The 14229-nt window shown below is 46.3% G+C and overlaps 1 protein-coding gene across 1 annotated transcript; it reads right to left on the bottom strand.

Moving 5' to 3' along the window:
* Positions 1-112: 112 nt before the first annotated feature.
* Positions 113-6151, bottom strand: gtf3c3 (general transcription factor IIIC, polypeptide 3). Its single transcript, XM_076161877.1, has 19 exons — positions 5876-6151; positions 5516-5603; positions 5068-5393; positions 4830-4953; positions 4528-4719; positions 4275-4440; positions 4045-4192; positions 3772-3961; positions 3237-3337; positions 2975-3146; positions 2673-2875; positions 2472-2573; positions 2202-2334; positions 1691-1916; positions 1532-1586; positions 1295-1430; positions 827-951; positions 571-723; positions 113-321 (listed from the first exon to the last, which is right to left on the bottom strand). Exons 1-19 carry the CDS (start codon positions 5966-5968, stop codon positions 199-201), a joined length of 2856 nt encoding a protein of 951 aa, XP_076017992.1. The 5' UTR covers positions 5969-6151; the 3' UTR covers positions 113-198.
* Positions 6152-14229: the final 8078 nt, after the last annotated feature.

Below are 14229 nucleotides of genomic sequence, written 5' to 3'. Positions count from 1 at the left end.
GAGAGAGAGAGAGAGAGAGAGAGTGCGAGAGAGAGAGCATCCTTTTGTCACATCATTGTAAGAATAACAAGACAACGATCACAAAGTAATATTCTCAAAAGTTTATTATGAAGGAAAGAAAAACAACAAATAAAGGGAAATAAATATGAATTCAAACTCTTATGACACATTTCTGTTTTTGTTTTTTTCCTTCCTCTCTCATATAACGCAGTGTGTGTTGATGAGCTGCCGGGCCATCTCCATGTTCCCGCTGGCCTGGTAGATCAGCGAGAGGTTGAAGGCGATCTCCCTCTTCAGGTCCACCTGGTCGTCGGCGATGCCCTGCGGGAGGGAGGGAGGGGGAGAGAGAAGAGAGAGAGAGAGGGAGGGGGAGAGAGAAGAGAGAGAGAGAGGGAGGGGGGTGGAGGATGAAGGTGTGATACAGAAGCCGGAGCTCCCAAACACTCCGGAGACGCAGGCAGGTCGCTCAGCCTGAACAAATACAGCTGGCCAGGGGATGATGCGAATGTGCTGTGAGGCGGTGTAAGTGGGGAGTGTGTGGGCATGTGTGTGTGTGTGTGTGTGTCAAACCTCCAGTGTCTGTGCAGGTAGCGTCAGTGCTTTCTGGTAGTAATGTATGGCTAAGTGGGTCAGGCCCATCTGATGCAGCGCTCGGCCCAGGTTGAACATGCTCTCCTGACACTCCCCACGCAGCTCCACGTAGCGCCACAGGAAGGAGAAACCCTGCACCACACACACACACACACACACACACACACACGAAAACAAATAAGCAGGTGGGGGCGCTGTGCCGCACACAGAGGCTCACTCCTGCTTGTATCTGTACCTGCAGCACCAGCGGATGGCGTTTGGCGACGTACTTCTGTGATGCCATGTGGAAGAAGGTGAGTCCCACACACAGACTGTACAGGGGGTTGTTTGGGTGCGTCTGGAAGGCCTGCACATACTGACCTGCACACACACACACACACACACACACACACACACACACACACACACACACACACCTTACAGCCATGTTTTCATTGTGTATGTATGTGCGTTTACTGTCCCGTGGTGCAAAGTAAAAGTTTCAATACTGACTTTTACATCGCTTTGTGTTTGTTTGAGTGTGTGTGTGTGTGTGTGTGTGTGAGTGTGTGTGTGTGTGTGTGTGTGTGTGTGTGTGTGTGTGTGTGTGTGTGTGTGTGTGTGTGTGTGTGTGTGTGTGTGTGTGTGTGTGTGTGTGTGTGTGTGTGTGTGTGTGTGTGTGTGTGTGTGTGTGTGTGTGTGTGCGCGCGTGTGTGTTGTGTACCCAGAGCGTGTTTGAAGCTTCCAGACACCATGGCGTTGTGTCCACAGAGGACGCACAGGGCTTGGTTGCTGGGGTGTTTTAACAGGAGACGCAGACAGAAGCGATGGTGGCGTTGGTGCTGGGAGGCGATGGTCAGCTGGAAGGGAAGGAGACGATGATTAAGGACACCAGGATCCAAGGACATGTGTGGACAAACTGGACCAGACTCAACATGGACAGACACACACAGACGCACACCTGGTTGAAAATATTCCAAAGCTGAGGTAGTTCAACGTTCTCCATCAGCATCAATCTATCAGAGAGACAAAGACGGACAACAGTTGACGATCTGTAAGTCAAACACCTGCGTCCTTCCCTCCCTCTCCCCCTCCCTCTCTCTCTCCCCCTCTCTCCTACCTGATGTAGTTGTAGGCCTTGTAGTAGTTATGGTCGAGGAACGCGGCGGAGAGGCCGAAGAACTCCAGCTCCTTCCTCTTTGGTTTGTTGTCGTAGAAGGAGTAGAACTCCATGGCGGTGTCGACCAGCAGCTCCGCCTCCTCGTAGCGACGCACGTCACACAGCGTCTGCATGCAGCACACCAGCAGCTGCCACCATTCCTCTTTAGTCAGCACGTTGGTGTTACCTGGCGACAGAGACGGCGGGGAGCAGGGAGACGGGACGAGACGTCAACCGCCATGAAGCCCTGCCTGACATCTTCACACACACTCAACTCTTCTCTCCTCTCAGACATTCTTGCTTTGCTCACCTGAAATTTGTGCTCCACACACACACACACACACACACACACACACACACACACACACACACACACACACACACACACACACACACACACACACACACACACACACACACACACACACACACACACACACACACACACACACACACACAGGTATGTACGTACGTGTGTTATCCCGGTACGCAGCCTCCTGGTCTGCCACGTCCAACACCAAGTCTTTAACTTTCACCAATTTCAGGTGACTTTGACCTGACACAGTTACGGGGCGCACACACACCTTGGCACGCTGCATGGCCACCTGCCACACACACACACACACAAACACATGCATATAGATTGTGTGTATATAAATGGTTTGTAAGCAGGGAGAGAAAGGCACAGATGACGTGTGTGTGTGTGTGTGTGTGTGTGTGTGTGTGTGTGTATGTGTTTCACCTTTAGCAGCATGGAAATCATGGTGAGCACGGAGTCCAGGTAGCCTTGGATTTGTCCCTGAGTCTTCAACAGTGTGGAGCGATGAAGGAGCAGCTTTAATTCCTACGATCACATCACAGAGAAGATAAACTCAGGTTAAACACTGACAGCTTCTGTTGGGTTAAAGTTCCTTTAAGTTGCCCAGATAATCAGCACGCTTGCCTTTCTGGTGGCCGACGCGTCCTGGGCCAGCGTCTCGCTGTCGTACATGGGCTCCAGGGCCTTGAGGGCGCACTCGGGCCGGCCCAGCTGCTGCTGCAGGGTGGCCAGGGAGAGCCGGGCCTCCAGGTGCTGCGGGGCCATCTCCACCACCTTGATGAGGCTTTCTACCGCTGACTCCAGGTGACCCAGCGCCTTCAGACAATCTGCCGGGGGACGAGGGACACACGCGTTTATGTTTCGGGGTATTCAGACGTGGCCGTAGAGCTTTATCTGCCCGTGGACGTAGACGCTTCCCCCCTGACCTGCGTGTCGCAGCCAGACGACGGCCAGGTTGTACTTGTTGGACATGACGAGGGCGGACAGCAGAGACAGAGCGGGCAGGTACTCGCCCTGCTCCAGGTAGGCTTCACCCACGTCCAGATACAGATCACCGATCTCCTCTGGACTCTGCTCCATCAGCACCGCCACCAGCGCCTACGGGTGGTTGGATGGGTGGGGAGGCGGCGTTCAACGTTACCGTGTCACCCTTGTGTTTCAGTGTTGTTTTGAATTCAGCACTTTTACCTCCAGAGGTGTGTAGACGTGCAGGCGGATCAGGCAGACGATCAGCTTGGCCCTGAGGTCCACCGGGACGCTGTCTGGTACCTCAACCTGTGTGGTTCCCTCTGGACACACACACACACACACACACACACACACACACACACACACACACACACACACACACACACACAGCAATGTAAATTAAGGCTAAAAAAACACGCAGCTGAAGGAGGAAGAAGCCCTTTGAGGAAGATTTGTTCCCCCCGTACGGAAACACCTGCCTGAGTTCTCAGACCTCCAGAGGTTTTAGTTTCTAAAGGAATAATTAATCAAGCGGTCCTTTTGTGTGTGTGTGTGTTGCCACAGTCGGACGTCTCTTGGGTCTCCTCCCATTCTTCCGTTCTAACGCGGCCCTGCAGACAATTCAAATCAGAATCCACTGCACCATTGTTTGGGACTTTGACTTTCCCCGTGTAACAATCTGTAGCGATTCCTAAAGGCACTTCGGGGATTTGAAAACGGATTTGAAGTCATTTGATATCCTAGTTCCACTCACTGATCTCCTCCGCAGCCTTGTTCTCCTCCTTCTCCAATTCCGTGCCCTCCTCACTCTTCTTCTCCTCCTTTTTCTCCTCTTGCGACGGCGGCGTTGACGGAGCTGACGACACTGACGGCGCTGACGGCGATGGGGAGTCTGATTTTGCCTCGGCCCCAACCAGAACTGTGCCTGTAAACCGGATCAATACCTGGGAGGAAACACACACATATACACACACGTGGTTTCCTCACAACAAAAGACGAAGAGACGACTAAATATGAGAAGCGGCACCTCCAGGGCTTTGCTGTACTGGTGGTTGGCGATGTAAAGCTCGGCGGCTATGTTGATGATGTCATCGGTGACCAGGTTGGGGTGTCGTGCCAGAGCTTCCTCCATCACACCCAGTGCTGCGGTTAGGTCATTACTCTCATAGTAACTCCTACACACACACACACACACATGATCTTATGATTGTTAATTTAAAGCTTTCCCGCCGTGTGTGTGTGTGTGTGCTTACGTACTTGGCCATGTCCTTGGAGAGCTGCATGAAGTGCTCGCCGTCCTCCAGCGGCAGCAGCGACAGGATCTTGCGGTAGCCGTCCATGCACTGCCTGTGCTCGCCCAGGCGCATGTGGAGGCTGCAGCGCTCCCACAGGTAGCGCACGTTGGTGGGGTCGTACTTGATGGCTGCGGGCGGACAACGGCGTGCGATGAGTCAAGGACGGCGTTCAATAGGTTGGCGGCCCCCCCCCCCTCAAACGCAAAGGCACTCACCCTTGGAGTAGCAGACGACGGCCTGCGGTATGTTGTCCTGCTCCAGAGACATCTCCGCCAGCCGGATCCACTCCTCGCAGTCGGACGGGTTCAGGTGAGCGGCGATCAGGCCGAACTGCAGAGCTTTGTCCAGGTCCTCGTTGTCCTCGTAGATCATAGCCAACGTGGAGAACGGCTCGTAGGCCAGGGGAGCTGGAGGGGGAGGATGGGTTTGAGCAAGAAAGGAATAGTGTGTGTGTGTGTGTGTGTGTGTGTGTGTGTGTGTGTGTGTGTGTGTGTGTGTGTGTGTGTGTGTGTATTACCTTGTCGTATGATCTCCATGCACATCAGTATAGCGTCCTCCTTATCTCCTCGGGCATAACGGATGTTGGCCTCGCCCATCAGGCCTCTCAGAGCCCTGGGGAGTTTGCTCCGATAACGTCGCTCCTACACACACACACACACACACACACACACACACACACACACACACACACACACACACAGTCACACAACAGCTGGGACAATGGCCTTACATGTCCTCGCCCTCCTCCTCCTCACCTTCATCATCTTCTTGTTCTCTCTGTTCAGCTCCATCTCCAGGGCGAACACGTCTCCTGCTGTCATGTTCTCCATCTCCATCTCTTCCTTCCTCTTTCTGCCCTTCGCTCTCCCTTTCCCCCTCCTCTTCGCCACCCCCGTGTCCGCCTTCAGGTCCTCCTCCACTTGGTAGTCCTTGTCATCTTCGGCGTCCACATAACTCAGCGTGTCCTCTTCATCCTCCTCCTCCTCATCGTCCTCCTCCTCTTCCTCTGAAGATGGCTGCTCTGGTGTTTCTCCCAGTATGGCGGCGAAGGCCAGCTGGACCCCTGGGCTGATTCCCTCCTCTGAGAATGACATTCAGACACAATGTGTGATGATATTAGAGTCATGAGCGCTGCACGATCATAGCAAACACTTCAATAACGATAACAATAATAATCTACAACCAGACCGAGGGGAGATTTACCTATTTTGACCTGTGGTTGTGTAGAGGTGGAGGGCTGTGCTTCATCCTCCACATCTTCAGCATCTTCAGCTGAAACCTGATCGCCTGACTGAGGAGGAAAATACAGATGAACACCAAAGCTTTTATTGATCTGTGATAGTGGAGGTGTTTCATGTGTAACTTATTGTTTAGGGGAGAAATGCACTTCCCACCACAAATAGATTTGGGTGCAGAATGTAGTGTATAGTCAAATAATGAGATGGTTATGGGAGTAAATGACAAAGACAGCTCAATCTGGACCTTACGTGTGTTTGTGCCGGTTTATCACGTTAGATCGCTCTGTAATCAACTAGTTGAATGAAATGGAAGCCTGTGTTTCACCTTCGCTATCCGCTCGTCTCTCCTTCTGTCAAACTCCTCAAACGAAATCCTTCCCTCCAGATAATCGATGAGTTCAGCGCTGAATCCAGACATGTCTGCCCACTTCCGCAAACACACCGCGTCACGTAACGTCACGCCAAAGCGCCCGAAACACTTGTGGATGTGTCGGTGTGGATCTGAGAAAGGTTCGTTTGGTTAAAACGCGTCCCGCTCGGGTGTAAACACACAACTACACATGCTGAGTTTGAACACACTGAGTCGAAGGCTAGTCTTCTTCTTTTGGTTTTGCGGAGTGGAGTAGACACAGTGATGGTGTATTGCTGCCCTCCTCAGGCGGATAGCAGTATTGCATCAACAGTTTTTCTTCCTCTGTTATGTTTAGGCGTTGTTCCGTTTCGTTGAACAATTAACAAACATAGCGGATTGTGCATTAGATAAGAAAAATAGCTAAATTGTGCTGGTGAGATTAGAACAGTTTGACAATATAAATTCAAGTCATTACGTTGATATCAAAAGATCATAGGACAGTCATAGTCGTATTGAGACTGTACTATTGGTATACAGTGGTGCATCTAGACTTATTTGTTAACAGTGGCCTCCAACTGTAAAAATATAAGCTTGTTTTTTAGAAGTTAAATGTTAACTTTGGTTTTGGTATTATGATTCGACAGTATAACGTTCAGCCAGCGGGTATGGGGTAATCCAGCAGAGGGCAGTCGCGGGTCTTCCCAGACTTTCTCACGGAACTGTCGCGAGATCTTGTCAACGAAGGCGAGATCCGTCAGTGTGAGTCGCTGCTGCTGCTAGGCTCAATTTAATTCACACTAAACAAACAGAACACAGAGACTCAGTCAGTCATTGATAATAAATCACTGAATGCTGCTTTATCACAGGAGTATGTGTACCGAGGAGAAATGGCTTATATGAAACTGAAGACTACAGAGAGTAACGAGAAAACCTCAGTGTGTTTGTTCTGTCACGGACCACACACGCTTTAATGTATCATATAAAAGAAAATAAACCAAGTTCAGGTGTGGTGTCTTATTTTTAAAGTCTCTCTTTAAAGCTCTAGGGGGCGCTGTTTAGTCACTCCGGCACAGATATATGGATAAGTACAATTTCACAAAGCGATTCACACCTATGACCACACTACTTTGATTCAATTATCACCACTGCTGCAACTGAGGTAACGTTTAGGGTTAATATAGACCTGTTGGTTGATTATTAATATGAAGCCTGTTGGAGACCACGGTCAGTACCTGATCGAACAGAGAATTGTTGCACATTTGTTTGTGGCCACGTCTGCAAGTTTTGAATTGAGAAAATGTGGAGAAGCCTACCGGGGGCAGTTAAGTCCCAAGGTTGTTGACACCATTCTGCATAATTTCTACATGGATGATTGCCTTGTATCAGTTGGTTCTGAAGAGGAGGCAGCACTTTATCAAGAACTTTTTGATCTTTGTGCTGTAGGAGGCTTTCAGCTTACCAAATGGTAATGGCAACAGACACACTCTACTTGCTGCCTTTACAAGAGAGGAACGACCTATAAAGGATCTGGGCTTGGACAGTGCAGTTCTTTGCCTGCATACTTGGCTTCCAGAAGAGCAAAAGTGGAATCCTTCCTGAAAGCTGACACTTGGATATCAGGATCTAAGTTTCTTGTTGAGCCTGAAATTGAGTGCAGTCCAAGCTGGTGAGCAGACAGCTTTGGTTGTGCACTTTCAATTCTCCTCTTGGAGTAAGTTGAAGAGGATGGTTGGCCTCTCCTTAGATTCAAGACTTAGTGACTGGATCTTGTTGGAAAGAAGAAGCAGTTGAGAGCAACTCACGCTCAGTCTGGCCTGGATAGAGGGTAGCTCGAACGGCTAAAGGAAGAGATGGTCAAGGCTCAGGTTACAAAAGGTCTTCTTTCGGTTGAATCGTTAATAAAAGCACACAATGGCACAAACTTTGTTGAAGCTGAGCAAACTAGGGGAGACTTTTTTCAAAATTTCTCGTTCTTCTTGCCCCTTTTTTCAAATTTTCAATTTTTTGCCCCTTTTTTCAAATTTTCTCATTGTAGTTCTTTCTCTGTTTTCCCCCATTCTGTTGTTCTTTTTGTCCTCTTTTTTGCTCATTTTCTCCCTTTAGTTACCATAGTTCTAGCCAGATCCTTTGATGTCAGGCCTGCCTCCAGTCTTAACCCTAACCCACATCCACCGCCATAGAAGGTGGGGAAAAATTGATGTCCATTTTTACTGACATACAGTACATTTGTTAATATTGATCTCATTCAAAGTAAACTGATAGAGTTCATGGGATTATTATGGAAACAAGATCGGTAGTAACCTTGATAGGAATGTCAATCAATGTTTTCGACATCAATATTACTCTCAGGATTCAAGCATTGACCAGTGCTGCTGAGCAAGTCACTGTATCTGAAATCACACTGCTGACGTTACGGTTCATTAATAAGGAAATTGGTGTCCAGTACAGATAAGCATAAAGTTTAAATATCTTTGAATGGTAAATTCAAAGGCAGTAGCTCAGTAAGTAGAGCTTCCGCTTGGGAACCGGAGGGTCGCCGGTTTGAGTCCCTGCCGAGGTGCCCCCGAGCAAGGCACCGAACCCCGAACTGCTCCCCCCTCTGTAATGGGTGGTAATGTAATGTAAGTCGCTTTGGATAAAAGCGTCTGCTAAATGACCGTAATGTGATGGAATGTAAATGAGCTACACCCTCATTATAATGAGTCACATGCAAAAATCTTTACATCCTTTGCGAATATTCTTAGTATTGTGACAGAAGCAAAAAAATTCTGTTTCAAACTATTTTAGTCCATTGTCTGAGCCTCTGACATGAGATTTCAGTGAGAGCATGCAACAGACAAAGATCTACAGAGACGTATTTTGTGAGTATGATATTCCCGTTTTTAGAAAGCTTAATATGAATTTAAGGAGTATTTTATCAGGACACTTACTACAGTCACACTTTTGATGATTTTAGAGCCAACAAGTTAAATGAGATTTGGGGAAACGCCGCCTTCCCGCTCACCAGACTCCTTTGACTGGGACTGCGCTGGTATTACCATGGAGATGTCAAACAGATCGTTATTAACCTTGATAGGAGTTTCAATCAATATTATCAATATCAATATTGCTGTCAGGATTCAAGCCTTCACCCTGCTGAAGTGCTGCTGAGCAAGTCACTGAATCTGAAACCACACGTGTCCACGCAGCAGTTTGTGACCTCTGATGTGTTTGTGTCTCTTTGTTTGCATGTGATTTTCACGAGTTGTTGATGTCATGGTTCATTAATAAGGAAATTGGTGTGCAGGAGGGACATGGCTCAACTTTAAATATCTTTGTTTGGTAAATGAGCTACACCCTCTTTTTAATGAGTCACATGCACAATTATTTACATCCTTTGCGAATCTTCGTAGCATCATGACAGAAACAGATGAACTATTTCAGTCCATCGTCGAAGCCTCTGACATGAGGGTTCAGTGAGAACATGCAGCTGACAAAGACCTACAGAGACACATTTTGTGATATTGATTTTCCCATTTTTAGAAAGCTATATATGAATGTAAGGAGTATTTAATCAGAACATTTTAGACTACAGTCACATGTTTGATGATTTTAGAGTTTTGAGATTTCATACTAAGGCTCGAAGTCAGAGTTGAGAAAAGTCAATAAAAATCTCCCAAAAGTCATTAATGCAAGAACTCAGATGAAGATTCAACAATTTAGATATTTAATAATCTCAGGCTCTCATCATTTTTGGCTGGTATGATTTTTTTATTTTATTTGTAAACTGATTTGTAAATTGTATTTATAATGCTCAGCTTGTTTTCCTGGGGTCCACATCTAAATACATTCAGTAAACATAACATACATTAACTTAGTTTTGTTACACACATCAATTATGCACACACACACACACACACACACACACACACACACACACGCACGCACGCACGCACGCACGCACGCACGCACGCACGCACGCACACACACACACACACACAGCTGTTTCATTCCCAATTCTTCTTTTATTAAGTATGTAAATGACTGTGAATGTACGGTACAATGATCTCCTAAAATGTAGGCTTACTTGTGGTTCCTACTATCTCCAAAAGTAGAATGGGAAGAGCTTTCTGTTCTCAGGCTCCTCTTTTGTGGAACCATCTCTCAGATGTGGTCTATTTAAGAGTAGGCCTACAACTTTCCTTTTTGATAAAGCTTATAGTTAGGGTCGACCAGGCTTGCCTTGGATCAGCCCCTAGTTATGCTGCTATATGCCTAGACTGCTGGGGGACTTCCCATGATGCACTGAGCTCCCCTCTCCTCCTCCCCTCTCTATCTGTGCATATCCATGTCATTGCATTACCAATGCATTTCACTAGCTCTACTTCTTCCCCAGGATTTTCTGTGTTCTCTCATCTCACAGGTTGCTGTGGAAACCTGTCCTGTAGAGATGAGAACTCTCTCTCTCTCTCTCTTTCTCTCTCTCTCTCTCTCTCTCTCTCTCTCTCTCTCTCTCTCTCTCTCTCTCTTTTTTTCTCTCTCTCTATACCCAACCAGTCAAGGCAGATGGCCGCCCACCTAGAGCCCGGTGCTGCCTGAGGTTTCTTCCCGCTAAAGGGGAGTTTTTTCCTTGCCACTGCTGCCAAGTGTTGCAGCCCATGGGGGAATTTTGGGCATCTTTAAATGCGTTGTATGTAAAGTGCCTTGAGATAACATTTGTTGTGATTTGGTGCCATATAAATAATGTTGAATTGAGTTAAATTTATTAATGTAGTACTCAGGAACCTTCATTCTCGGTAAAATAGTAAGATAAGTCATAACATTATTTGTTTTCTATGTGGTTAATATGATGTGAATTTATTAGTGTGAGCTTGACACACTGAAAATAAATACAGAAAAAAACATGCTCATGTTGCTGAATGTAGATCTTTTTGATTCAAAATGTGAGTGTTGGATATCAACATTTCGCTTATTCAGCTGGTTTGGGTGGATAATCAGCCATGTGGAAAAATGTTATACTGTAAAACATGAGTAGCTCTCAGACACTTTTATTTTGTCAAATTAGCTCTCAGGGGAAAAAAGGTTGGAGACCCCTAAGCTACACCCTCATTATAATAAGTCACATGCAAAAATATTTACATCCTTTGCGAATCTTCATGACATCGTGACAGAAACGAATGAACTATTTCAGTCCATCGTTAAAGCCTCTGACGTGAGAGTTCAGTGAGAGCATGCAGCCAACAAAGACCTACAGAGACGCATTTTGTGAGTAAGACTTTCCCATTTTTAGAAAGCAAAATATGAATTTAAGGAGTATTTAAGAACACTTTGTACTATAGTCACATGTTTGATGAACCAACAAGTTAAATGAGATTCCATTCTAAGGCTGGAAGTCAGAGTTGAGAGGAGTCAATAAAAATCTCCCAAAAAATCATTAATGCAACAATTAGGAAAAAGATTGAAAAGACAAAATCACATATTTTCACTCATATGTTCCTGAGTGAAATATACAATTTTAATTTTAATTTGTAGTGTTTATCTTTAAACATTCTTGGTATATTTTTTTTCTCAGGCGTCTTCCCGTTATGGCTCTTATCATTTTCAGCAGGTAAGATTGGTTATCTGGGGGACCCCTATGAGCAAGCTCAGCTCGTCTTCCTGGGGTCTATAAAATCTTCAGAATTTTATGAATACAGATTTCCTCGACATCTTTTGTTTAATAATCTAATGTTTGAAAACATCTATGTTGTCAGTAGAAGGTTGGAGCATTAATGTCTGTTTTCTTACATTCCAGCCGACTCTTTAACAAACGTGGCAAGAGATGGAACAGCAGGGCAGTCAGACCATTTTACCGCTATGGCTGAGAGGGCCATTGATGGGGACACAGACCCATCTGGGCCCTGTAGCCTTACAGGACAGCTGTCCAACCCTTGGTGGAGAGTGACGCTGCCAGGTGTTTACAGGATCAGTTACATCAATATCACCAATACCGATGACAATCCCGAGTGGCTTGATGATGTTGAGATCCTTATCGGCAACTCAGCAGACAAGGGTGGCAACACTAACCCAAGGTGATCCTGCAGGAGATGATTGTGATCCCTCTTCTGTCTGTCTTCTTCATTCATCTTAATAATTGAGTTCAGGTTGATGCGATCGATAGACGGATCATCTCTGTAACCCTGTAATAAGTTTCACTCTCTGGCTTTAGGTGTGCTGTCATCTCCTCCATCCCAGCTGGAGAGACCCACACCTTTCAGTGTGGAGGGATGGAAGGACGGTTTGTCAACGTGTACATTCGTGGTGCTCTGGGAAAACTGTGGCGTTGCTTGAGGTTGAAGTGTACGGTGGTAAGTGATAAGCAGCTATCTGATGTTACATCCAGAAGCAGTCTGACTTTAAAGTCCAAAGTGAGGATATGTAAATGACCATGACGGAAGAGTGCGACTGGTGTCTTTTTGTCCATATTTCTAGAAGAGGTCCCACCTCCACCGAACATCACTGCTGTGGTGGGGCTGAAGAACATGGTGGTGGTGGGTAAGAAGCTGTTAAAAAGCATCTGTGCAAACCAACCAGGGATGCTCACTCTGGGACATCTTGTGATTCCTTATTCTGGACCCATAACTGTTTTTGCTGGAGCAGAGCTAGCACACAGCGTCTGGCTTGAGTTGCGTCACAATGTCATTCATAATGGAGTTTAAAGAGAGCTGGGTGTAAGCAGCTGTAGTTAGGAAACATCAGGGGGAAGTTTTGGACTGCAAATAAGTGCCTGCACAGTAAACTCCCTCTGTGCAGGCCTTCCTCTAATCTCCGAGATAATTCACTCTCATTAGTTTGATATCGGTGCCATTAATAACACCACTGCACCACCAGGCAACCATCTGGTAGGTTAACTACAGGCCATTAAAGAGGCAATAATAATCAAACAGAAGTTACAATCCATAAGCTCTAGCTGTGACAAACTGTCATGTTGACAGGAAGAACCTGAGTCTTCATGGGAATCTGCTGCAGCTTACACCCACGACCTCGATTTGTCTTAATCCAGCTGCTGATGTGTTTGTATACATCCACTCCTACACTATTTATACCTCAAAGGTCCGTTATTCCATTCCACAGGGGCCTAAGGCGCGCCAACTAGTTCTGGATGTCCGGTGAGTCCCTGAGTTACACCCACTGGGAGGAAAGGAACTCCCCTTGGCAGATCACCAGTCCCTGCGGTGCCATGAACCCAAATATGATGTTCCTGTGGCAGGATCAAGACTGTGGTGATCACGTTCACTTCATCTGTCTGACAGGTCAGGATCCAGTCTCATCTTCCTTCCTTTTACTCTCAGACTCACTTAATTGTTTACTGCTCATCTACATCATATTATAAACCCTTTAACTTTGTGTCAGCCAAATATCAGCATCTGTAGTCTGATTTTCTGTGCATGAGAGACAATTCCAGAGGACCTGAGACACATTTGTGTCCACAGTTCTTCATCCCTCCCTCTCTTTGTCGTCACAGATCCTCTGGAAGGTGTGAAGAGAGTTGAGTTCTTCAGTTCCTACAGACATAACGTGTGGAGGACATGACTCAGGCTGCTTCTATCTAGATTCAGCAGACACTCCAAGTAAAACATGATTATAACATGGGGGTTAAACGTAGTTGTGTTAGTATAGCGCCCTCTGGAGCCAGGAGGCACTTTATGGATACTAGAGCAAAGCACCCTAACCTTCCTCACCTTCAATGAAACCTTTACTTCTTCTCGCTGACCCTCTTGTAACTTCTTCCCCTGATATTTCACCTCCTTCACCCCGGCCCTACCCATCACCCATAACCCCCTTTTAGATTCATCTCAAAGCTGTTGCACGATGGTTTGGCTGAAGAGAACGTTTAAGCTGTAAAAAATAAAAACTTAACCCTCTGTTTACTCTCTCACTGATCTGTGATGTATTCATGATGAAGTTGGAATATTGCACATCCAGTGGGATTTATCTGCACTCTGGTCTCAAAATGCGTGTGAAACAATCTAAAAAAGGACATTTATAAAGGAGAATATACAAATTGAAGCACTTTGGTCAGTATTCATCATCCATAAATACAATTACTAATACTAATTCTATTTATTAATTAATAGATAGTAGTTTGTATTCCATAAAAGAATATAAACTGTGCCTGGGATGGAAGGTGTCCTGCTCTGACATTGATACAGAGATGAAGGCAGTGCTCCTCGTCGTGCTCCTTCCCTTCCTCCGCCACTGCCCTGATCTACTCGTCTCTCTCCCGACCAAGATCTCTCAGTTCACCAAGAACCCTGTTGTTCTTAATACTCTAATGATTTGGTAATAATTCAGGAAACACTTTAAAT

This window comes from Genypterus blacodes, unplaced genomic scaffold (genome assembly GCF_046128005.1).
Source record: "Genypterus blacodes isolate CSIRO-AG114 ecotype Tasmania unplaced genomic scaffold, CSIRO-AGI_Gbla_v1 ptg000117l_1, whole genome shotgun sequence".
Classification (NCBI taxonomy): Eukaryota; Metazoa; Chordata; class Actinopteri; order Ophidiiformes; family Ophidiidae; genus Genypterus; species Genypterus blacodes.
The sequence above is the reverse complement of the archived record's forward strand: the minus strand, read 5'-3'. Positions and strand labels throughout refer to the sequence as shown.

What these genes read in the sequence shown, in the direction of transcription:
- gtf3c3 (XM_076161877.1), bottom strand. Translation starts at nt 5,968, where the DNA reads ATGTCTGGATTCAGCGCTGAACTCATCGATTATCTGGAGGGAAGGATT. An exon ending in CTCTCCAAGGACATGGCCAA is followed by an intron (nt 4,193 to 4,274) that starts GTACGTAAGCAC and finishes GTGTGTGTGTAG; the next exon opens with GAGTTACTATGAGAGTAATG. An exon ending in CAAGGCTGCGGAGGAGATCA is followed by an intron (nt 3,338 to 3,771) that starts GTGAGTGGAACT and finishes GTGTGTGTCCAG; the next exon opens with AGGGAACCACACAGGTTGAG.